The 22,247-nt window shown below is 69.9% G+C and overlaps 2 protein-coding genes across 3 annotated transcripts; both read right to left on the reverse strand.

Annotated features, from left to right (window-relative positions):
* Positions 1-1,802: 1,802 nt before the first annotated feature.
* Positions 1,803-6,074, reverse strand: HINT2 (histidine triad nucleotide binding protein 2). Its single transcript, XM_037902954.1, has 5 exons — positions 5,971-6,074; positions 4,289-4,444; positions 3,085-3,189; positions 2,569-2,641; positions 1,803-1,979 (listed from the first exon to the last, which is right to left on the reverse strand). Exons 1-5 carry the CDS (start codon positions 6,040-6,042, stop codon positions 1,888-1,890), a joined length of 498 nt encoding a protein of 165 aa, XP_037758882.1. The 5' UTR covers positions 6,043-6,074; the 3' UTR covers positions 1,803-1,887.
* Positions 6,075-8,947: 2,873 nt separating this feature from the next.
* On the reverse strand, positions 8,948-19,818 carry TAF1C (TATA-box binding protein associated factor, RNA polymerase I subunit C). 2 transcript variants are annotated; one of them, XM_037902763.2, is made up of 14 exons: positions 19,671-19,818; positions 18,079-18,172; positions 17,564-17,673; positions 16,046-16,141; positions 15,497-15,567; positions 14,807-15,057; positions 14,197-14,322; positions 13,840-13,957; positions 13,194-13,265; positions 12,692-12,827; positions 12,456-12,584; positions 11,917-12,094; positions 10,651-10,788; positions 8,948-10,347 (listed from the first exon to the last, which is right to left on the reverse strand). In XM_037902763.2, exons 1-14 carry the CDS (start codon positions 19,794-19,796, stop codon positions 9,095-9,097), a joined length of 2,898 nt encoding a protein of 965 aa, XP_037758691.1. In that variant the 5' UTR covers positions 19,797-19,818; the 3' UTR covers positions 8,948-9,094. The 2 variants fall into 2 exon arrangements, with proteins under 2 accessions (XP_037758691.1, XP_043403661.1); XM_043547726.1 differs by lacking the exon at positions 13,194-13,265.
* Between the last annotated feature and the right edge of the window lie 2,429 nt (positions 19,819-22,247).

Below are 22,247 nucleotides of genomic sequence, written 5' to 3' on the forward strand. Positions count from 1 at the left end.
TGGACCGACTCCAGGGGGCTGGGCTGACTGTAAAAGCGGAGAAGTGCAAGGTGGGGATGGCTGAAGTATCTTACCTGGGCCATCGGGTGGGGAGCGGCCGCCTAAAGCCGGAACCAGGCCAAGGTGGAGGTGATCAGAGACTGGCCCGCTCCCCACACCAAAAAGCAGGTCCAAGCCTTTATTGGGATGGCAGGATACTACCGAAGATTTGTGCCCCACTTTAGCGCCATAGCCACCCCCATCACTGAGCTATGCAAGAAGGGGAAGCCAGACAAGGTGGTCTGGACCGAGCAGTGCCAGGAGGCTTTCCGGGCGCTGAAGGAGCTCTGGTCAGTGGCCCAGTTCTAGGCAAACCCAGACTTTGACAAGCCCTTTGTGGTGTTCACCGACGCCTCCGACACGGGACTGGGGGCGGTGTTAATGCAGGAGGATGAAAAGGGGGAGAGACACCCCATCGTGTACCTGAGCAAGAAGTTGCTACCCCGGGAGCAACACTACTCGGCCATCGAGAAGGAGTGCCTGGCCATGGTGTGGGCCCTCAAGAAACTAGAGCCCTATCTCTTCGGGCGACACTTCACCGTCTACACCGACCACTCTCCCCTGACCTGGCTGCACCAGATGAAAGGAGCCAACGCCAAAGCTCTGAGGTGGAGCCTGCTCCTGCAGGATTACGACATGGACGTGGTCCATGTGAAGGGAAGTGCCAACCTGATAGCGGATGCGCTGTCCCGGAGAGGGGGCCCCGAACTTCCCCAGGTCACTGGTCAGAGTGACCCCGCTCAGTTCAGTCTCGAAGGGGGGAGAGATGTGACGATGTGACGCAGCAGGGAGGGGGGAGTGTTGACCTGGGAATGTGCCCTGGGGACGGGAGACCTGAGAGCCTGTCACCTGAGCCAGGAGGGGGAGGGGGAGGTAACACCTCTGCCCAGGAATGTGGACGGAGGCTGCAGCAGGGAACCTGCTGGGTGGGTTTAGTTTCAGGTTGGGGCTGGGTGGAGGAACACAGGGAACCCCAGGGCTGGGGTCTAAGCTCCCTGCTCCCCCAGAAGGACTTGACTGAGGGGTCCTGGGTGTACCCACAAGCTCTGTTTTGGACTGTGTTCCTGTTGTCCAATAAACCTTCTGTTTTACTGGCTGGCTGAGAGTCTCAGTGAATCCCAGGAAGAGGGTGCAGGGCCTGGACTCCCCCACACTCCGTGACACCCCCATTCTCCCCCCGGGCATCACACACACCCCCTTTTCCTCCCGGCCCGCGCATCACACGCTCCCCCATTCCCCCCCGGCCTGCGCATCACACGCTCCCCCTCCCCCGCCGGGCATCACACGCTCCCCCATTCCCCCCCGGCCGCGCATCACACATCCCCCTCCCCTGCCGGGTATCACTCAGTCACTCCCCATTCCCCCCCCGGCCCACGCATCACACGCCCCCCCCATTCTCCCCCCGGGCATCACACACACCCCGTTTCCCCCCCGGCCCGCGCATCACACACTCCCCCTCTCCCTAACCCTAGGCATCACACAGTCCCCCCATTACTCCCCCCCCCGGCCTGCACATTACACGCTCCCCCTCCCCCTAACCCTGGGCATCGCACAGTCCCTCCCCTCCCCGGCCTGGGCATCACACGCTACCTCCTCCCCTCCCCTCCCCTCCCCTCCCCTCACTCCTCTGCCCTGGGCATCGGGTGCTCCCCTCCCCCAGCGCAGCCCCTTCCTGTGGGGCAGGAGGCCGACCCCCCGCCCGGCGTGAGCCGCAGACAGCCGGGGGACGGGCACCGGGACAGAGGGGCGAGCGATCACACGGGCCCTCTCACAGTGCTTTAATTGAGGAGCGGGTTTGCCCAGCAGGGCTGGCGCCGCGTCCACTGCTCCCGCCACTCCAGCTTCAGCTCAGCCCGGGGGCCAGCCCATCTGACGCCCGCCCAGCACGTGCAAGTGCAGGTGGTAGACGGACTGAGCCCCCTGCTTCCCGTCGTTGATCACTGAAAGGCAGAGACACGGGGTGAGCGAGCTAGGCCCCTGCAGGGGCATCAAGTGGGGCGGGGCTGGCCCCCTGTGGGCGGAGCGTGTGGGGTGGCATGAGGGCATGGCGAGAGGGCAGGGCCAGCCCCTATGGGTTGGGCAGAGTGAGGGGATGGGGCCGGCTCCCTATGGGCGGGGCAGGGTGAGTGGGGCGGGGCCGGCCCTCTGCAGGCAGGGCACGTGGGGTGGCACGAGAGGGCGGGGCCAGCCCCCTGCGGGCGTGGTGAGAGGGTGGGGTCGGCCCTCTATGGGTGGGGTGGGGCCAGCCCCCACCCAGAGCAGGGATGCCAGGGCAGCGGTGGGGGGTACAACACGTGCTGAGGCCACGGGGAGGCGCGTGCAGGGCCCCACTCCAGGGGCGCGATGGGGAGACGACGCTCCAGGGCAGCGACGCAGGGAAGTGCTGGGGGGCACCAGGGGCTCACACACGTCTGGGGCAGGGTCACAGCTGGGCTGGCATCGGGCAACGCTGGTGAGCGCCAGGGAAAACCACCAAGGACAGGGCAGGCAGCCGGGCGCTCCCCAGCGCAGGGGGTCCCAGCAACTCACCCACTCGGTAGCCATCCTCCAGCCCCTCCACCTTCGCCGTCTGACTGGCCACCACCAGCAGGTGCCCCAGGAGCTGGGCGCGAGCAGAGGGGCAGGTTCAGGGGAGAAGTGGGACCCAGGGCGGGGGCAGCACATACAGCACCCCCAGAACCCCTCCCCGGGGACCTAGAGCACTGCACCCCTGAACATCCCCCAGGTGACCCAGAGGACCCACCTTCACACCCAGCCCCAGGGGGACCCCAGGGCCTCACTGACAGCCAGGCAGGGGGCAGCTGGGCTCTTGATGGAGGGCATCCCGCCAAGGTCAGAGCCAGTCCGTACCAGGGCTGGAGCCAACGCCCCCCTGCCCCGTGGTTCTGTGGCCAGCACCCCCTCCAGCCAGGACATGGAGCTGACCCGCCCCCTTCCTGTGCCCAGCCCCTCTGCTCCCCATGACCCTCGCTGTTCCCTGGGCCGCTCTCCCCACCCCGCAGAGGCACCCCGGGGAAGGGGGCCCTGTCCAGTCGCTCTGCTCACCTCTGTGTCCCCCGCTGTCACGTGGCTCAGCCTCGGGATGGGGCGCTTGGGGATCACCAGGAAATGCACGGGGGCCTGCGGGGCCACATCCCGGAAGGCGAGGCACTGCGGGGAGAGCACCGTGAGCGCTGCTGCCAGGGGGCACGCACCGCGGGGCAGGCACCAGCTCAGCCAGGGCTGCGACTGCGGGGTCACTGGCTCCTCCCCTGCCCCCCACGGGGCCACTGACACATTCCCTGCAGGGTCATAGCCCTCCCGCCAAGGCCTCCAGGGGTCACGTCACCCCCAGCCGTGCTCCACACCCCACTGGGTTGGGGACCGTGCCAAGTGCTCTGTGAAGCTAAACCCAGGACTGCAGGGACGCGAGGGGGCTGGGCCAGGGAGCTCTGGGAGGGGGTGCACACGGGCGAGCTCTGGGGGGCTCTGGGAAACGGGGGGCACCCCATCTCTCAGGGGCACTCACCCCTCAGCCGTCACCCAGCCCAGCCAGGCTGACTTCCCTGCCCCTGGCAGCCCGTTCCCAGCAGAGGGGAGGGCCCAGTTGGAGTCCCCCTGCCCTAGCCAGGGCCAAGGTGTGAAGGGGCTTGCGGAGGCTGCTCCAGGAGCACGGCAAGGCTCAGAGCCCCCTGTGCCCCACATGGCAGAGACCTGGGCTTGTCCCTGCTTCACCCCTTCCTGGCCCAAAGGCTCCGAGGGAGCCAGTCTCCCAGCCCCACCACTCGGCCCAGCCCCACGCAGGTGGTTCCCAGCCCCAGCATCCTCCCCTCAGCCCCACCCACCATGCTGGGAGCCAAGCAGGCAAGCCCTCGGCAGGGCATGCCTAGGGCAGGGAGCAGCGTGGCCCCCAGCTCAGGCCCAGTCCCACGGCAGCTGCCAGCACTCGATCTAGGAGCCTGGGGGGGATGGGGAGAGATGGCAGGACAGAGACCCATCCCTCCGACTCCCACATGGAGCAAGGTGGGGGAACAACCCCGGGGGGAGCCTGGCAGGCTAGGGACAATGGTCCTATCTCCCCCTGACCCCCACAACCACAGCGGGCTCAGCAGGGGGCAGGCCAACAAGCCTTGTTCTGGGGAGGGGAGAGGGCACCCGGCTCCAGGGCAGGTCGGGACGTTCCCAGCAGAGCTGCAGGAAGCTGGAGTGGGGCTGCGGGGAACCCCCCACGAAGGACCCGCATCCCCCCGAATGAGGCGGAGGGCGTCACCTTGTCGTCTTCGTAGAGGATGTCGGCCCGGATGGTGCGGTCGATGATCTTGCTGAAGATGGTCGGGGGCTGCTGACCTGGTTCCTCTCTGGCCTCAGCTGCCCGCTGAGCCTTCTGCACCTCCCCGTCCTGCCCCCCGGCGGCCACGTAGCATCTCTGGGGCAGAGGGGCACCAGCTCAGGGGCCGGGGCACTGCCAGGCGTACCCCCTGCCCTGCACACCCCGGGAACAGCGCAGCCCCACAGACACAGCTGTGGAGGGCCCAGCCCCTCGCCTCCCACCCGGCTCTCCAGCCTCTCGTGCACGGGCCACCCCACGGCGAGCGAGACGGGGCTGCGGGCAGCAGCACAGCCCCCAGGATCCCGCCCCGTCGGCACCCCCGGGGGCTGCTCCGCACTGAGCTGTGCCCGGGGTGGGAGCACGGCGGGGCCCTGCTCGGTGAGCGGCACGTAGCCGAGGGCACGTCCTGCACAGGCCAAACCTAACGGGCCGTGGCAGGGCAGACGGGGCCCTGCCACAGCCGCTCGCCAGCTGCCCCGGGCAGCCCGGAGGGCTCGGAGCTGCAGGGTCTGCAGGGCCGGAGCTGGGAGACGCGAGCAGCAGCCCCCCAGCGCGACCCAGCCCGGGGGAGCGGACCCTGGCAGGAGCTCGGGGAGCGGGCCCAGGCCTGGGCCATCGCTGGGGGCTGAGCCCAGCCCTCGGCTCGCCCGAGCCAAGAGCTCGTGCACCCAGCGAGCTGCTGCCCCACCACGCAGCCGGAGAACCCCCTTCCCTCGCCGCGGGGAGCGTCCACCCGGCAGCACCGAGCCGAGCTGGAGCCCTGCCCTGCCCCGGGAGCCGCGGGTTCGGGGGGCGCCTTGGCCGGCTTGCTGCTCCGCGGTGACCACACGGTGCAGGGCTGCGGGCGCGAGGCCATCGCCCCAGGCACCGGGCTCCCAGCCCCCCATCCACCCCACAGCCGAGACAGGACCCAGGAGTCCCGGGTCCCAGCCCCCCAACCACCCCACAGCCGAGACAGGACCCAGGAGTCCCGGCTCCCAGCCCCCCAGCCGGGACAGGACCCAGGAGTCCCAGCTCCCAGCCCCACCCCCATCCAACCCACAGCCGGGACAGGACCCAGGAGTCCCGGCTCCCAGCCCCCCAACCACCCCACAGCCGAGACAGGACCCAGGAGTCCCGGCTCCCAGCCTCCCAGCCGGGACAGGACCCAGGAGTCCCAGCTCCCAGCCCCACCCCCATCCACCCCACAGCCGGGACAGGACCCAGGAGCCCCCCATCCACCCCACAGCCGGGACAGGACCCAGGAGTCCCGGCTCCCAGCGCCCCCATACACCCCACAGCCGGGACAGGACCCAGGAGTCCCGGCTCCCAGCCCCCCATCCACCCCCCAGCAGGGACAGGACCCAGGAGTCCCGGCTCCCAGCCCCCCCACAGCCGGGACAGGACCCAGGAGTCCCAGCTCCCAGCCCCCCCCCCCATCCACCCCCCAGCAGGGACAGGACCCAGGAGTCCCGGCTCCCAGCCCCCAGCAGGGACAGGACCCAGGAGTCCCGGCTCCCAGCCCCCCCCATCCACCCCCCAGTGGGGACAGGACCCAGGAGTCCGGGTCCCGCCCCCTCCGCGCATGGGCCAAGCCCCGCGAGCCGGGGTGCGGGGCCGGACTCCTGGGTCCCCGGCGGTACCTGTCCCCAGCGGGCCCCCGGCCCCCAGCCGCGGGCCAAGCCCCGGGCCCCGCGCAGCGCCGCGGCCGCCATGCTGAGCCCGCTCCGCGCCGCCCATTGGCCCGGCCGGCCGCGGGGGCGGGGCTCACTCCCCATTGGCCGCCGGCTCTGCCACTCCCCGGCCCCTGGAGGGCCCGTGTCCCGCCCTCTGGACCCGGGGCCGGGGGGGAGGGGCGTGCCTCAGTTTCCCAGCTGGTGCCAGTGACGGGTCCCTCCCTCACATAAAGGCAAGCGGGACGTGCGAGTGTGCAAAGTGCACGAATGCACGTGCACGTTCCTGTGTGCGCACACCTTGGTGCCTGGCAGTTGTGCACACACGTTGGTGCCCGGCAGTCGTGCGCACACGTTGGTGCAGGGCTGTTCGTGTGCACACGTTGGTGCCCGGCAGTCGTGTGCACACGTTGGTGCAGGGCTGTTTGTGCGCACACATTGGTGCCCGGCAGTCGTGCGCACACATTGGTGCCCGGCAGTCGTGCGCACACACACGCTGGTGCAGCAGCAGCTCACGCTATGGGCCATTCCGTGTCTAACGGGTTTCGGGGCCGTGTTCACACTTCTCCCTGGGGCTGGGGGCTCCGAGGCCGGAGGGCGGCTCCCAGGGGTGGGCAGCGCCGTGCGCTGCAGCCCTTTGGTGCCGGGCAGGTGGCCCAGGGAGTGACTCACCCTGGTTTGTCGTGTCTCCACCCACGATCGTGAACCCCCGAGCCGGTGCGCGCCATGCGGCCCCTTGGTGCTGGGGTGGCTCAGGCGGGCGCTCTGGAGCTCACTGGCCAGGCCCAAGGGTGGGCAGCGATCACCCTGGCAGGGGTGGGGCCCAGAGCGGGGCGTGCAAGACGTGGGGGGCACCCTGGGGCGGCAGCAGATGCCGGTGCGGCAGTGTCTGGAGGCCCACGAGAGGCCTGCGGCGCCGTGGGAAGCCAGGGAGGGCCCAGCCCCGCTGGGGGGCCCGCTCCAGCTGATGGCGTTGCTGCTGAACGTGGAGGGGGGCCGGGGCATGTGCACCGCCAGTAACTCCCCCGCAGTGAACATCACCGAATTTCCTGAGCCCACCACAGCCGCTCCATGTGGGGGGCACGTGGCCAGGCAGCTTCCACATGCAGGCCCTCGGTGCGGCCCACAGTGACAGCTCCCGTCTCCGGGGGCCAAGGAACAGCGGGCAAAGAGCCGGGAAATTAGCCACCAGCAGCTGCAGATAGCGACAGCCCAGCATCCAGACCCCGGGTACAGCGGCAGCGCGGGCATTGGCAGCCCATAACCCCACAAAAACCTCCCGAGAGTGAAAATAACCTCCCCCTTCAGCTCACTTCCGCCCCACCGATCGTGCACTCCACCCGCCCCATGCCCCTAGCCTGTCTGCCAAGAGGGCCGCTGCCGAGTGCCCCAGAGGGAAGGCACAGACCAGGGCAATTATCGAGCGATCCTCCCCTCAGCCAGCCCCAGCTTCGGGCAGCCAGAGGCTTAGGGACACCCAGAGCAGGGGGCTGCGTCCGGCCATCCCGGCGAAGAGCCATTGGGGCACCTGCCTGCAGGGGCTTTCGTTCCTTTTTGAACCCGCTTACACTGGAGTTCCCCCCACTGGCTGGGTTGTGGGAGGAAACACGTCCCTGTGTGTTTCAAACCTGCTGCCCGTTACTTTGCTGGGGTGACCCCTGGCCGCGTTAGGAGAAGGGGTAAAGGTCACTTCCCTCGTCCCTGGCTCCACGCCGCTCAGGCTTTCCTAGATCTCTCGTATCCCCGTAGTCGTCTCTGTGCACGCTTCTGCTGCCTTCCCTTGCCGCTGGGCATTGGCTGGGGGCCCTGCAGCTTGGGGGGCTGTTGGAGGCGGCCGAGAAGCACCCCAAGCTCCATCCAGGACTCCTGGGCACTCTGCTTTTCAGGGCTGGGGTGGTGAGGGGCAGGTCCTGCCCCACAGAGCTGTCACTCAGCAGGGCTTGCTCGCTACAGAGGGGGGCGGTGGAGAGCTCAAGTATCTGCCCAGTGCACGGGGGGGCCCCACAGGGTGGGAGGGACCCAGGAAGAGCCCCCCCACCCCCTCCAGGACCAACAGACAGGGGCCAGAGCCCATCTCTCTCTCTAGCATCTGTTAGAAAACCCTCAGCCCAGAGGCCCATGTAGCTCAGGCAGCCGTCTCTGACGGGGCCCAGGGCTCGCTGCTGCTCCCGCAGAATAAGGGACAGGAAAGCCCTCAAGGGGCAATACTGGAATATCCTGCCCCAAGGGGCCTTTCCCACAGCCGCAGGGCTGCCCCATCACTGAGGCAGGGTGAACGTACGAGGGGCTATCCAGTGGCAGTAAGTTCCGCAGGGCAACTACATGCCGCATGTTTCTCAGAAGCAACCTCATTGCTGGTTTTTCTGTGTGCCCAGGGTCAGTTCCCCAGCCCCTGTGGAAAGGGCTGGGAGCCCCCACTGCTCCCGGGACCCTAGAGGTCTAGGGGGAGCAGCTCTCAGGACACAGGTTTTTCACCGCTGACATTGGTGAGGTGTGTGCCAACGCCCCGCCCCAGCTACACCCACAGGCCTGGGCTCTCCGTGCCCTGAGCGGCAGCATGACAGTCGCCGGCGCCCAGCGCCGCCCCCGGCGAGCCCTGCGGAGGCAGCGGGCCAGTCACACACTAGCTTGGCTCTGGCTCTCCCTGCCTCGCTCCCAGCCGCAGCGTGGGGCCGGCTGGAAGGGGCAGCCAGAGCAGGGACCCTGGAGTGGAACAACCCACGGCCCCAGTTCCCTGCCACCTCCAGCTCAGCTTCCCCCCTACCCCTGCGCATGGCAGCAGCAGGCAATGCCGGCGTTCCACCCACCTTGCCTGGTGCCCGAGAAACCGCAGCAGCTGACAGCCCCCAGGCCCCATGCACCTCCTGCCATGTGCTGGGGGTCAGGACTGCTCCAGAAAACCCCACAGGCGGGCTCCATCCCCATGGCGCAGACAATGGCCAGGTGCTGCCTTTCCCTGTTTATTGAGTTATCTGCACCGGCCAACAGCCCCAGGGCGCCAGGCCGTGGCTCGGCAGACACCGTCCCAGCACCTCCCGTCCCCTAAGACCTCCGGCCATCCAGACAACGCCCCCAGCACCCCCCGCTGTGGGTTTCAGAAGCCCATGCGGGGCCGTTTGCGGCGGGGCTGCGACACGGTGGAGCGCTGGCTCTGGGAGGAGGGGCCCCAGTGCTGGCTGCCCAGGCTGGAGGCCTGGCTCGCAGGCAGCTCGGACAGCGGCTCCGGGGCGGGCTCGGTGAAGAGGGCCAGGTAGTCCCGCAGGGTTTTCCTGCGCTCCTTGGGGATGCCCCGCGAGCTCAGGGTCTGGGACGAGAGCAGCTGGGAGGAGTCCTCCACATCCTGGCTGCCCCAGGCCTCCTGGGCACCCTGCCCACTGCGCTGGGAGCTGCTGTCCAGGGGGGAGGCCGGCCAGAACTGCCCCGGGGCTGGGGGCAGGGCCCCCCGTCCCGCCCGCGGTGGGGAAAGGTCCTGGTGGCACATGGGGGCCGGGGGCCGCTGCTCCTCGTGGGCCTGGCCGGGGGGCTGGCTGCCGGCGGAGAAGTCACTGAGGTCGGACTGGTAGGTGACGGAGGAGGTGAAGCTGCCCGACAGGCTGCGGCGGCTCCGCGCTTGCTTCCAGCGCCGTCTCCGGTCCCGCAGCACGTGCAGCTTGTGGGCCCTGGTCACGCCCAGCTTCTCCTCCCACCACTCGCCCCAGCCGCCCGCCCACGCCGCCGTCAGCCGCTTGCTCAGGTCGTCGGGCCAGGCCCCGGGCTCCACGGGGTGCGGCATGGCCAGCGGGGCGGGGGGCGGCCCCAGGGCCCAGGGCGCCAGGCAGCCACGCTCCCGCATGGCCTGGCGCAGCAGCTGGCGGGCTCGGCAGTAGGGGGCGCCGTCCCCGGTCGGCTGGCTCAGCTCCCCATGGGTGAAGAGGCGCCGCTGGCTGATGGTGGGGAGGGCCTGGGGCTGGCTCTGCTCCGGCAGCCGCCTCCAGTCCCTGATGAGAGCCTTCAGCCAGCAGCTGTAGCGGGCAGCGGCTGCCGGGCTGGGGCCCACGCTGGGCCTGGCTTCCTCCGGGGCTGCTGCCTGCCCGGCATCGGCGGTGCCCTCGGAGACGGTCCCTGGCAGGGGAGGCAGGCGGCCGCTCTCCTCACCGCCCGAGCCCATGGAGGCGCCCCACGTGGGCGAGGGCTGGCCGGCCGCAGCAGGAGCTGGCAGGGATGGGGGCGAGGCGGGGGCTGCCGACGACTCGCTCTCCGCCGGCGGCTCGTGCAGCAGGGTTTGGTAGAACAGGTCCCCGGCCTCGGAGAGCTGGAAAACCAGCAAGGACTCCAGCGGCCCCTGTCCGGCGTGGGCGGCCGTCACACCTGGGGGGAAAGGGAGGTGAGGGGGCTGAGCGCAGCGGCGGGAGACAGAGCCCCCCATAGGCCGCACAAAGAGCTAGGGGAGACCCCCACTGGGCCCACACAGCCCCACCCCAGAGAGCAGGCGAGATCCTTGTCCCACCCCTCCCAGCTCTCTGGAGCCCCCCCGTCAGAGGCACAGGTAGGTCAGAGCCAGGGCCCCTCCTTTTGGCTGCACCCCAGCGATGTGGGCCTGGGACTGCTGGGACACGGGGGGTTCCATGCCAGGCCACCCCCAGCACCCCTCTCCTCGCCCCAGCCACCTACCAGCTGCGGGTACGGTCAGCCTCTGGCACAGCAGGCCCTGCTGGGGGGTCACCTGCGCGGGGAGGTGCTGCAGACCCTGGTAGATGGGATGGAGCCGCCGGGGGGGCCCTGCGAGCTGGCAGGCCGAATGGCTGCCACCTGGGGGAGAGGGGAGTGTGAAAAGCTGTGCGGGAGCTCGCCCCCCACCCCGCACTGCCCCCCCACTTGGACCTCCCAGATCTCTCCCAGCCCGCCCCCCCCCCCTCGCACTGCCCCACTCATGGCTGTAACTCAGCCCCTCCTTGACAGAGCACCCTGGCTCTGGGGAACCCCCATACTGACATGTACACACGCCCCAGAGAACCCTCTATACCAGAAGTCCCCAAACTTTTCAGGGTCGCACCCTCCCCCTGCTGGAGCCAGGAATGGGGCTGGGTTCGCAGTTGGGGGTGGGGCTGGGTGGTGTTCCTTTCCTTACCCCCTCCCCCCCTGTGGGGGCTGGCCTGGGCTCACTGGGCCCCCCAAGCATTCCTCTGCACCCCCCTAGGGGGGCACGCCCCAGTTTGGTGACCTCTGCCCTATACCATCCCCCAGCATGGCCCCTCCCTGCAGGAAACAGTGCCCCCCGAGCCAGGGACTGCAGCAGGAGCAGCTCGCAGCCCCCCCATGCACCCCGCCCCCGCTCACCCGTGTACTGCAGCAGTCGCCAGCCCCCCTATGCCCCACAGCGCCCCCCGTGTACTGCAGCAGCCTCCATCCCCCCCCGTCCCCCCCCGCCCCTGCTCACCCGTTTACTGCAGCAGCAGCTGCCCCTGGGCTCAGCCCCCGCCATGCCTCCCGCCCACCTGTCTACGGCAGCAGCCCCCAGCCCCCCATGCCCCCACCCCCCCGCATACTGCAGCAGCCCCCCGCCCCCGCTCACCCGTGTACTGCAGCAGTCGCCAGCCCCCCTATGCCCCACAGCCCCCCCCGTGTACTGCAGCAGCCTCCATCCCCCCCGTCCCCCCCGCCCCCGCTCACCCGTTTACTGCAGCAGCAGCTGCCCCTGGGCTCAGCCCCCCCATGCCTCCCGCCCACCTGTCTACGGCAGCAGCCCCCAGCCCCCCCTGCCCCCACCCCCCCCGTACTGCAGCAGCCCCCCGCCCCCGCTCACCCGTGTACTGCAGCAGCAGCTGCCCCTGGGCTCAGCCCCCGCCATGCCTCCCGCCCACCTGTCTACGGCAGCAGCCCCCAGCCCCCCATGCCCCCACCCCCCCCGTACTGCAGCAGCCCCCCGCCCCCGCTCACCCGTGTACTGCAGCAGCAGCAGCTCCTGCGTGCGTTGGGTGCCCAGCAGCACCTTGTGGCTCCTCTCCTGGGACTGGCCCGGGCTGAGATGGGCGAAGACGGGCGGGGCCTCCAGCATGTGCTCCCAACGCAGCATCGGCACCAGGGGGAAGCGCTCGTCCACCACATACACCGAGAACTGCGGGGCAGGGCCCCGGGGGGGCAGTGAGAACGCCCCAGAGAGCCCCGGGGCTGCTCCCCTCCCCGCCAGTAACCTGGGGGGCAGGGCACCGGGGGGCAGTGCCCGCTCCCCCCACAGGCACGACCCAGCCCCATCCCCGTCAAGCTCACGGCCATGCAGCAGCTTTTCACCATCACCGGCCAAGCTGCCCAGCCAGGCCGGCCCCTGGAGCCGCCCCTGGGAACCGAGTCGGCGCCGCGGGAAGCTGCCGGGCCCAGCAGCTGGGCACCAAGCCGCAGGTTGGAACGGGCTCTGCAGGATCCTCCCCACCAGCGCTGAGGGGCTGGAGCGTTGCCTACCCAGCTGCCCGGGCACTCACCTGCGTGGCGACGAGGTGCTGGCAGGGGTGGGCCCTGCCCAGGTACATGGGCAGCATCACTCGCTCTCCACTCTGGCACTCAGCTTCTCCTCCCACCTTGAACAGATCAAACTGGCGACTGGCGGGAGCCTGGAGCCGGAAGAGACCAGGGCACGTGAGCACCAAGGGAGGGCGGCCCACTGCCCCGGCGAGCCCCAGCCCTGCCCTCCCCCCTCACTGCAGCCGGGCAGCCTTACCCGCACGTCGAGGCACTGCAGGCCAGTGCGGTCAGCGCAGCTCAGCACCCGCGGGTGGGCGGTGAACTCGCTCCAGCGCCATGGGGATGCCTCTCGGAAGAACGCCGTCTCGGGGTCCTGGCGCAGTCGCTGCAGCCTGGGACACAGGAATTACCGCTGGGCCGGCAGCGGGTGGGGAGTGTGGAGATCACCGCTGGGCCAGCCCAAGGGCGGAGGGACGCAGGGGTCACTGCCTGGGCCGGTGTGGGGGGAAAGGGAGGGGAGGACACTGGGCAGAGGGATCAGCACCTCACCTGGGCGCGGGACAATGCAGGGCATGGGGCTCCCTGCCTGGGCCGGTCCCTGGCTGTTTGCGGGGGAAGGGCGATAGGCAGCTCCCAGCACCAGGCTTCATAGTGGTTAGGCCGAGCCACAGCCGCCCCCCGCCCGTGCATGCTCCTGGGCCCCCAGGTGCCTGCACTGCCTCCCCCTTCCCAGGGCCCCAGCCCTTGGCCCCCCTTACCCAGTCTCGACGTTCCAGAGGTACACGGCCCCGCTGAGGGTGCAGACGGACAGCTCCCCGGGGAGGTGGGGGCTGTGGGGAAGGGCAGAGCGTCAGTGCGGGGCAGACCCCCCCTCAGGCACAGGACGGACGGGCCCAGCAAACCCGGTTTAAAGGCCTCCACTGGCAAAGGGTTCATTGCTGTGTCCGGCCCGACAAACTCACTCCACCTCCCACGCTGCACCGTGGTGGGAGGACGGACCAGCAGCGCAGCACACCCGGCGTTACCATGGCGGGGAGTCGTGCGCACTGGTGCTCTGGGACGAACGGAGGTCCCTGAGCCCAGCCTGGACCGGGGCAGGGGCCGCAGGGGAAAGGCCCAGGAAGGGAGCTCCACGCGGCAGGGGGACATGAACCCAGCCGAGGGGAACCGAGCACCAGCCACGGGCGCAAAGTTGCTGATCTGGGGCCCCGAGGAAGGCAGACAGGCCCCTTTCTTCCCCTGCACCGCAGAAGCAAACGGACAGCGCCTTCTGCATTCCTGGGGTCAGCTCCCGCCCAGGGCAGGGGGTGGCGAGGTGCCCTCCAGCCCGGGGTCCGCAGGGAGCGTCACCCTCCGCCCCTCTGGGCTCCCGGCTCCTCCAGCCGGACCAGCCCAGGCACGTACCTGACGGTGAGGCAGGAGGCGGGCGCGTCAGTGCGAATGACCTGGAGCGGGGCAGGGGCGGTGCCAGCCCGGAGCCGCCAGGCACCACAGTGATGATCCGAGCGAACGCCAACAAGGGCTACATGTGGAGGAGACGCCGCAGTAAGCCCTGGGGGCAATGGCTGCCAACCGGGGCCAGGCCCACAGGGGACGGGGACCCCAGGACAGGAGCAGGTGAGCTCAGCACCTCGGCCAACCCCCCCCCAGGAGGCTGTTCCCTGCCCCGTACACCCTGGGGCTTGGCCCTCCTCCAGGGCCACAAGCATTCGGTGGCAGAGCCAGGAGCTGAGCCTGGCACCTCCCCGGGGCCCCACTCACCTTCCCCGGCCACCTGCGCGGTGGCCACCTGGCGGACCCGGCCACTGAGCTCAAACTGCGCGTGGCAGCCTTGGGCGCGGGGCTGCAGGGCACCAGCCACCTGCTCCAGAGACACCTCCTGGAAACCTGGCACCATGTCAAGGGCCATGCACCGACTGCAGGGGCCATGGCTGGCCCCACGCCAGAGGGTCAGCCCCAGTCCGGGGACAACAGCCAGGCCCCGGCCCAGCAAATCTCCCAGCATGGAGACAATGCTCAGCCCCCAGCCCAGCCCCCAACCCAGCCAACCTCCCAGCCCAGCTCAGCCCCCAGCCCGGGGACAACAGTCAGCCCCCCCAAGCCTAGCAAGCCCCCCAGCCCAGGCACAATTTACAGCCCCCACATGCCAGCCCCCAGCCTCCCCAGCAATGGAGCCCAGCCGCACCCATCCCATCACCAGTGACAGATCAGCCGGGTCCTGGGCATCAAACCCCTCATCCCCAGGGGTGCAACAGGGACTTGATGCCCCTAGCAATGAGCTCTGCCTCCCCCACCCGCCCCCCAGGCTTGGGCCACACTCAGCAGCGCCCTGCACCAGCACCGCCAGCCCGGCCTGTCTGCAGAAGGATACAGAGGAGGTTCATGGCCTCCCCTCCTGGGTAGACCAGGCAGCCGCCGGGGGCAGGAGCCACGTCCTCAGTGGGGAGCCAAGCCAGTGCCCCCCCAGTCGGGGCGTCGTCGAACAGGAGCTTCGCCCACTGCAGGGCCAGCTCCTCGTGGACGCACTCGGCCAGCAGGCCCAGGGGCACCTCGAACAGCCAGTCCCGGGACAGGCAGGAGAACCAGCGCAGCCGTGGGCTGGGCTGGAGCCAGGGGCAGTCACTGGGGGGAGAACCGGGCATCAGGGACAGCTCAGCCCTGCCCCTCCCCAGCCAGCCTGGCAGCAGGGATGGTGCTGCACAAGACAGACGTGCAGGGAGGGGCCCCCAAACAGCTCCTCCCTAGTGCCACAAACTGTCCCTATCCCCCAGACTGCAGCCCCCCCGCCCAGACTGTGTAACAGACAAACCTTCCCCCGGCCTCTCCCCAGCAGTCCAGACTTTCTGTGGGGTCTCCCCAGCCGCCCTGGGCCACGCAGGAGCAGCACTGATTGCTGCGCTGGCCGGGGTGCTGGCTCGCAGGGCCTGTGCTGTCCTTGCCCAACACAGCCGGTGTCTGGAGGCCCTGCGCCGCTTCTGGCTCTGCACCCCCTGGCTGTGCTCACGGCACCCCAAGCAGAGGGGAGAGAGCAGGGCCCCTGCTTAGGCCGGGCACCACTCACCGCCTGTCCTCCCTCCGGCCAAGCTCCTGCACCAGGGTCTTCACTGAGATGGTGTTTTCCTGCGCCTTGCTCTGCAGGGAGGGAGGGGACAGGCCGAGGTCAGGGCACACGCGCTGGGGGAGGAGTACCAGGGCACTGGGGGGCACACGCGCTGGGGGAAAGGAATGAGAGCATGGGATGAGTGGAGGGCACAAGAGGGGCGGGAGGGGTACGAGGGTCTGCTGAGGAGGGCAGAGGGCATGAGGGGTGGGCGGAGGGCACAGATGCCAGCAGGAGCCCTGCCTGCCGTGCTGCCTGTACTGCCCCACTGTCTCCTCGGCTCCCGCAGCTCATCTCTGAGCATGAGCCCCGGGGGCTGGGCAGCGCCTCTGCTCTGTGTCCATACAGCACCCAGCACAGCGGGGCCCCCGGGTATGACAGCACTAATGGGGGGGAGGGGGGATATTCCCACAGCTGGGGTCAGGAGCAGACGCAGCGAGGTGGGTGCTGCCCCTCCCCAGCTCTGGGTCAGGCCCGGCGGGGAGCAGAGGACCGGCGAGGGACGCTCACCTGCAGCTGCGCCTCCCCCAGGGAGAAGTGCTCCTGAAGAAGTTGCCCCATGGCGCCGAAGGCCTCCTCAGGGTGATCCAGGAAGAAGTGAGCCAGCTGCCAGGGAGAGGCAGGGTCAGTGCGACAGGCCTGGCCTGGGGGGACCACGTTCCGTGCCTGGCCCAGCCAGACTCCCTGCGGGACCTTGGCCCAGTCCCTGGGCTCTGCCCCCAGCGCTGCAGCACGTGGGTACGGAGCTGGGCCCTGCAGCCGGGCAGAGGATGGCTGACCCGACCCAGGGGCTGGGAGCTGGAGCCAGAGAAGTGATAGGGCGTCGGCCTCTAACGGCGAGGATATTAACCACAGAGCAAGCGACTGGGGGATTCTCCACCGCCAGCCATTTGCACATCCAGATGGACTAGTTTCCTAGCAGCTCCGCTCGCGCTCAGCCAGGGATTCCTGGGGGGCAGGGCGCAGTGACCCCTCTGGCCTTGGCATCTCCGACAGCCCTGCCCTGCCGCACCAGCGGGGGGCGCTGCGGGAACGACCGGGAGGACTGGACACAGGAGTACCAAGGTCAACGGGGACGGGGAACCTCCCAACCCAGCCCCACTAGGGACCTGCTGCGCAGAGATGACAGGGCCCAGCATGCAATGGGGCCAGTCTGTGGAGCAGAGCATGCTGGGCCCTCCATGATATTTGTCTGAACCCTGCGCCTGGCAGTGCCTGGCCTGCCACGGGGTTGCTCCCCAGTGGGCACAGAGGGGTTAAAGCTGCTCCTGGGCATATCACTGAAGGATCAGACAGGAGAGCGCCAGGGGACGGGACCGTCACACCTGGAAACCAACCACCCAGAAGAGGGCAGTTTTCCCCAAAGCCCAGGCGGGAGCCCGGGCGGGAGAGCACAGGGGGAAGGTGCCAGGGCCTGTGGAGAGACACATGGCTCTCACCCGGGACAGATGCACGGGGATCCTACAGCAGTTGGCGGGGTGGGGCCCTGACAGGGGCCAGACTGAGCTGCCTTCCCCTTTGCTTCCCTGGGCTGCCCTACAGGCCTCCAGGGCCAGGCTCCAGGCACCTGACAAACCCTGCTCGGCTGGAAAGGGCTGGAAACCAGCGGGGGGGCCGTCGGTCCCTGCGGAGGGGACATGTCTTGCCCAGAGCCTGGCTCAACGGGACTCATGGGCAGGGCTCCGGGGGTGGAGCAGGAGGCTGGAGCTCAGGGGCTCAGTCTCGAGGCCACTTGGCCGACCCTGGAGGAAGAGTGGCCCCCGGGGAGGGGGGGGGGTCTGGCCACAGAACGGATCCTCCTAGAGCCTGTTTACAAGCTGGGGCTCAGCACAGGCCCTGGGGAGCCGTCAAACCGACAGAGGCAGCCCCCTGGAGTGCCCGGCTGGGCAGAGCTGGGGCGTGGGCCCTGCCACGGATTCCTCGGGGCTCAGACAGCGAGCGGGTCCAGCGAGCCCACGGGGACCCCACCTGCCCAGGGAGCAGGGACGCAGGGAGACCCCCTGGCCACACCGCCGCCTGCGGAATTACCTGCCCTGTGAAGTCCAGGGCAGCCCCCCCAGTCTTGCTGGCCTGGTGCTTCCTTTGAATCTGCCCCACGTAGAGGATGTCGTGGGGTGTCAGCGTGGGGACACGGCAGCCTGCGAGAGAGAAGGGCAGGGCCAGGCGGTTACCGCAGCGGGCAAAGGAACGCATCACAACCCTGGGCAGCGGGGGGGAGGGAGGCAGGGCGGGGCCAGGCGTACGCCCCCCCATGGGTGGGCTGGGGGCAGCGCTGAGAAGCTCCCTGCCCTCCCAGTGCTACCTCCCCCACCCTCCGGACATGCATGAGCAGCTCTGCCAGGCCCTCAGGGGGTTACGGGGAGGAAGAGATCAGGGGCCCCAGGGACAGGCCCCAGGGCAAACTCAAGACACAGGCCCCATCCCACCCCACACAGACACTAATTAACAAATGATCCTGTGGTGCTGGGCTTGGGGCCAGCTGGGCCCCTCCCTGGTAGGGCCCCCAACCCCCCTCTACTCGGGCCTGGCCGGGGGGCTCTCACTCGTGTTGGGGGACAGGAACGGCACGGCACACGCCTCGGCAGGGGCCCATCTCTCGCCCTTCTTGCTGCGAAGCGGAATAAACCTCTCCTGGGGCTGAGGGACACAACGCAGACAGGTTAATACAGCCCCCCAGTCCGCACGACGCACCCCGAGCTCCCCCCATGCAGCCCGGCCAAGGCAGCTCCACCCTGACCCACAGCCGGGACCTGCACACAGCCCTGCTGGTGCCCCCGCTCCCCCAGACCTGCCCCCCCGCCTGCCGGTGCCCCCACTCCCGACCCGCAGCCCCCCCGCCTGCCGGTGCCCCCACTCCCGACCCGCAGCCCCCCTTCCCCCAGCCCTGCACCCCTGCCTGCCGGTGCCCCCACTCCCGACCCGCAGCCCCCCTGCCTGCCGGTGCCCCCACTCCCGACCCGCAGCCCCCCTGCCTGCCGGTGCCCCCACTCCCGACCCGCAGCCCCCGCTCCCCCAGCCCTGCCCCCCCGCCCTGCCGGTGCCCCCACTCCCGACCCGCAGCCCCCCTTCCCCCAGCCCTGCCCCCCCGCCTGCCGGTGCCCCCCGCTCCCCCAGACCTGCCCCCCCGCCTGCCGGTGCCCCCCGCTCCCCCAGACCTGCCTCCCCGCCTGCCGGTGCCCCCCGCTCCCCCAGACCTGCCCCCCCTGCCTGCCGGTGCCCCCCAGTCCCGACCCGCAGCCCCCCCGCCTGCCGGTGCCCCCACTCCCGACCCGCAGCCCCCCCGCCTGCCGGTGCCCCCACTCCCGACCCGCAGCCCCCGCTCCCCCAGCCCTGCCCCCCGGCCCTGCCAGTGCCCCCACTCCCAACCCGCAGCCCCCCGCTCCCCCAGCCCTGCCCCCCCGCCTGCCGGTGCCCCCACTCCCGAGCCGCAGCCCCCCGCTCCCCCAGCCCTGCCCCCCCGCCTGCCGGTGCCCCCACTCCCGACCCGCAGCCCCCCCCGCCTGCCGGTGCCCCCACTCCCGACCCGCAGCCCCCCTTCCCCCAGCCCTGCACCCCTGCCTGCCGGTGCCCCCCGCTCCCGACCCGCAGCCCCCCTTCCCCCAGCCCTGCACCCCTGCCTGCCGGTGCCCCCACTCCCGACCCGCAGCCCCCCTTCCCCCAGCCCTGCACCCCTGCCTGCCGGTGCCCCCAGTCCCGACCCGCAGCCCCCCTGCCTGCCGGTGCCCCCACTCCCGACCCGCAGCCCCCCTGCCTGCCGGTGCCCCCACTCCCGAGCCGCAGCCCCCCCGCCTGCCGGTGCCCCCACTCCCGACCCGCAGCCCCCGCTCCCCCAGCCCTGCCCCCCGGCCCTGCCAGTGCCCCCACTCCCAACCCGCAGCCCCCCTTCCCCCAGCCCTGCCCCCCCGCCTGCCGGTGCCCCCCAGGGGCGGGTTCGGGCTGGAGCTGGAGCCCCGGGGGGGGACGGGGGGGGGAATCCGGGAGGCGGGGCTCGGGGAGGGCTAGAGTCCGGAACCCGGGGGGACACTCGGGGGGGGCTCGGGGAGCCCGGGGGGGGGGCGGGGAGCCGGAGTCCGGGGGGGGGGAGCTCGGAGGGGGCTCGGGGGGCGGAGTCCGGGGCCGGGGGGGCCGCGCTCACCTGGCTCGGGCCGGCCCCCTGCACCTGCCCGTAGCCGCCCCAGCCCGCGAGCGGCGCCGGGCGGGGCAGGTCCCGCGGGGGCCCGGCGCGGCAGCCGGCGGGGAAGAGCGAGCCCGGGAACGCCATGGGCCGCCGCCAGGGGGGGCTCGCGGCCCGGGTCGCGGCTCCGCCAATCAGCGCGCGAGCCGGACGGGCGGCGGGGAGCGTGGAGCGGCGGGGGCGGCGAGAGCGGCGCCGCCGGGGCCGGCAGGGACCCGCCACGGCGCCCCCTGGCGGCCGGCGGGGAGCCCCGCCCCGGGCAGGAGGACAGGCCCGGCTGGGCGGGGTCAGGCGCTCCCCGGACTTGCTGGGTCCGCCGGCCGGGGGTCGCTCCGGGGGGGGGACATGGGGGGGTCGCTCCCGGGGGGGGGGAGATCGGGGGGGTCGCTCCGGGAGGAGGACATGGGGGGGGTCGCTCGGGGGTGGGGTTGCTCCCGGGGGGGTCGCTCCCGGGGGGGTGGGGAGACCGGGGTGGGTCGCTCCCTGTGGGGAAGAGACGGGGGGGTCGCTCCCTGGGGGGGGAGATCGGGGGTGGGGTTGCTCCCAGGGGTCGGAGATCGGGGGGGTCGGTTCCCGGAGGGAGATGGGGGGAGACTGGGGGGGTCGCTCCCGGGGGGGTCGCTCCCGGGGCGGGGGAGACCGGGGTGAGTCGCTCCCTGTGGGGGGGAAGATCGGGGGGGAGATGGGGGGGGTCGCTCCCAGGGGGCGGGAGATGGGGGGTCTTTTTTGTGTTCAAGATCAGCAAGGATTTCACCGTGAAGCCAAGCTGGTCGCCTGCCATATTGACTATTCCTTCTACACGTCGGGATGGTTTGTCCCTGTAACCTCAATAAGGATTCTTTGAAATCCAGCCAGCTCTCCTGGACTCCTTTCCCCTCATGACAGGGTTCAGAGTAACAGCCGTGTTAGTCTGTATTCGCAAAAAGAACAGGAGGACTTGTGGCACCTTAGAGACTAACCAATTTATTTGAGCATGAGCTTTCGTGAGCTACAGCATCTGATGAAGTGAGCTGTAGCTCACGAAAGCTTATGCTCAAATAAATTGGTTAGTCTCTAAGGTGCCACAAGTCCTCCTGTTCTTTTTTCCCCCTCATGTTATTCTCCCTGGGGATCCTGCCCATCCGATCCCGGAGGGAGTCACACCCATCGTTTGACCTGGGGCTTGGTCCTGTGGGGTCAGGGGAACCTTTTCTTTTCTATGATGAAATAAGATTTTCAGAGTTTATCATCCTCTGTTTGACGTGTGTGTCTGGATGGAGGCCGGAGGCCGGTACTTTAAGGGAACTGCGTTGTGTGGACGTCTGAGCACCCAGGGAGGGGCTAGAGAAGCTGGTTTGGGCTGGCTGGGTAAATCCCAGTGTTGGAATATCCCCCAGCGTTTGGGGTTTGTCTGCCCTGCTCTGTTTGCAGATCACCCTGACTGAGTGACGTCAGCTGGCAGCACCGTCACACCCCACAACACCACAGCCCCCTGTCGCAGCCCTGAGCCCTCTCCCAAACCCCAAACCTCTCATCCCCAGCCCCACCCCAGAGCCCACACCCCCAGCTGGAGCCCGCACCCGCTCCTGCACTCCAAACCCCTCGGCCCTAGCCCAGAGCCCTGTCCTGCACCCCAAACCTCTCATCCCCGGACCCACCCCAGAGCCCAGACCCCCAGCTGGAGCCCGCACCCCCTCCTGCACTCCAAACCCCTCGGCCCTAGCCCAGAGCCCCGTCCTGCACCCCAAACCTCTCATCCCCGGACCCACCCCGCAGCCCAGACCCTCAGCCGGAGCCCTCCTGCCCTCCCACACTCCAAACCCCTCAGCCCTAGCCCAGAGCCCCGTCCTGCACCCCAAACCTCTCATCCCCGGACCCACCCTGCAGCCCAGACCCTCAGCCGGAGCCCTCCCGCCCTCCCACACTCCAAACCCCTCGGCCCTAGCCCAGAGCCCCGTCCTGCACCCCAAACCTCTCATCCCCAGACCCACCCCGCAGCCCACACCCCCAGCTGGAGCCCGCACCCCCACCCACACTCCAAACCCCTCGGCCCTAGCCCAGAGCCCCGTCCTGCACCCCAAACCTCTCATCCCCGGACCCACCCCGCAGCCCAGACCCTCAGCCGGAGCCCTCCCACCCTCCCACACTCCAAACCCCTCAGGCCCAGCCCAGAGCCCCCTGGTTGAAGGACCCAGTGTGTTAGGTGTAGGGAGTACGTCAGGCCTGACGCGTGGCGGATACAGGGTAGTGAACCACTCGTGGGCCTCCACAGCGGGGACTGAGCTGTAGGCACAGGCCCCTGCCCAGGCACCGCTCCCTGCGCGGGGATGAGGGGTAATGGGGCGTGGTCAGGTTCTGGGGCTGGGGCACCTCTTACCCTGTGACCGTGAGCGCCTCTCACTGCTGTGCCACTGTGGCTCTGTCTGGGCTTTGGATCCCGGAGCCTGCTGCAAGACCAGGTTCCCACTGGCCTCCACCAGCCGGCGTTAACAGCAGAGGGGACTCCACGCTTTTGCCAGCCCGAGTTTCCCCCAAAACGTGTGTTCTAAAATGGCCAGC

This window comes from Chelonia mydas, chromosome 5, assembly GCF_015237465.2.
Source record: "Chelonia mydas isolate rCheMyd1 chromosome 5, rCheMyd1.pri.v2, whole genome shotgun sequence".
Classification (NCBI taxonomy): Eukaryota; Metazoa; Chordata; order Testudines; family Cheloniidae; genus Chelonia; species Chelonia mydas.

What these genes read in the sequence shown, in the direction of transcription:
- HINT2 (XM_037902954.1), bottom strand. Translation starts at nt 6,042, where the DNA reads ATGGCGGCCGCGGCGCTGCGCGGGGCCCGGGGCTTGGCCCGCGGCTGG. An exon ending in CGGGGGCCCGCTGGGGACAG is followed by an intron (nt 4,445 to 5,970) that starts GTACCGCCGGGG and finishes CCTCTGCCCCAG; the next exon opens with AGATGCTACGTGGCCGCCGG. An exon ending in TGACAGCGGGGGACACAGAG is followed by an intron (nt 2,642 to 3,084) that starts GTGAGCAGAGCG and finishes GCTCGCGCCCAG; the next exon opens with CTCCTGGGGCACCTGCTGGT.
- TAF1C (XM_037902763.2), bottom strand. Translation starts at nt 19,796, where the DNA reads ATGGCGTTCCCGGGCTCGCTCTTCCCCGCCGGCTGCCGCGCCGGGCCC. An exon ending in GGCCGGAGGGAGGACAGGCG is followed by an intron (nt 15,058 to 15,496) that starts GTGAGTGGTGCC and finishes TTCTCCCCCCAG; the next exon opens with TGACTGCCCCTGGCTCCAGC. An exon ending in CTCTGGAACGTCGAGACTGG is followed by an intron (nt 12,828 to 13,193) that starts GTAAGGGGGGCC and finishes CCTGTGTCCCAG; the next exon opens with GCTGCAGCGACTGCGCCAGG.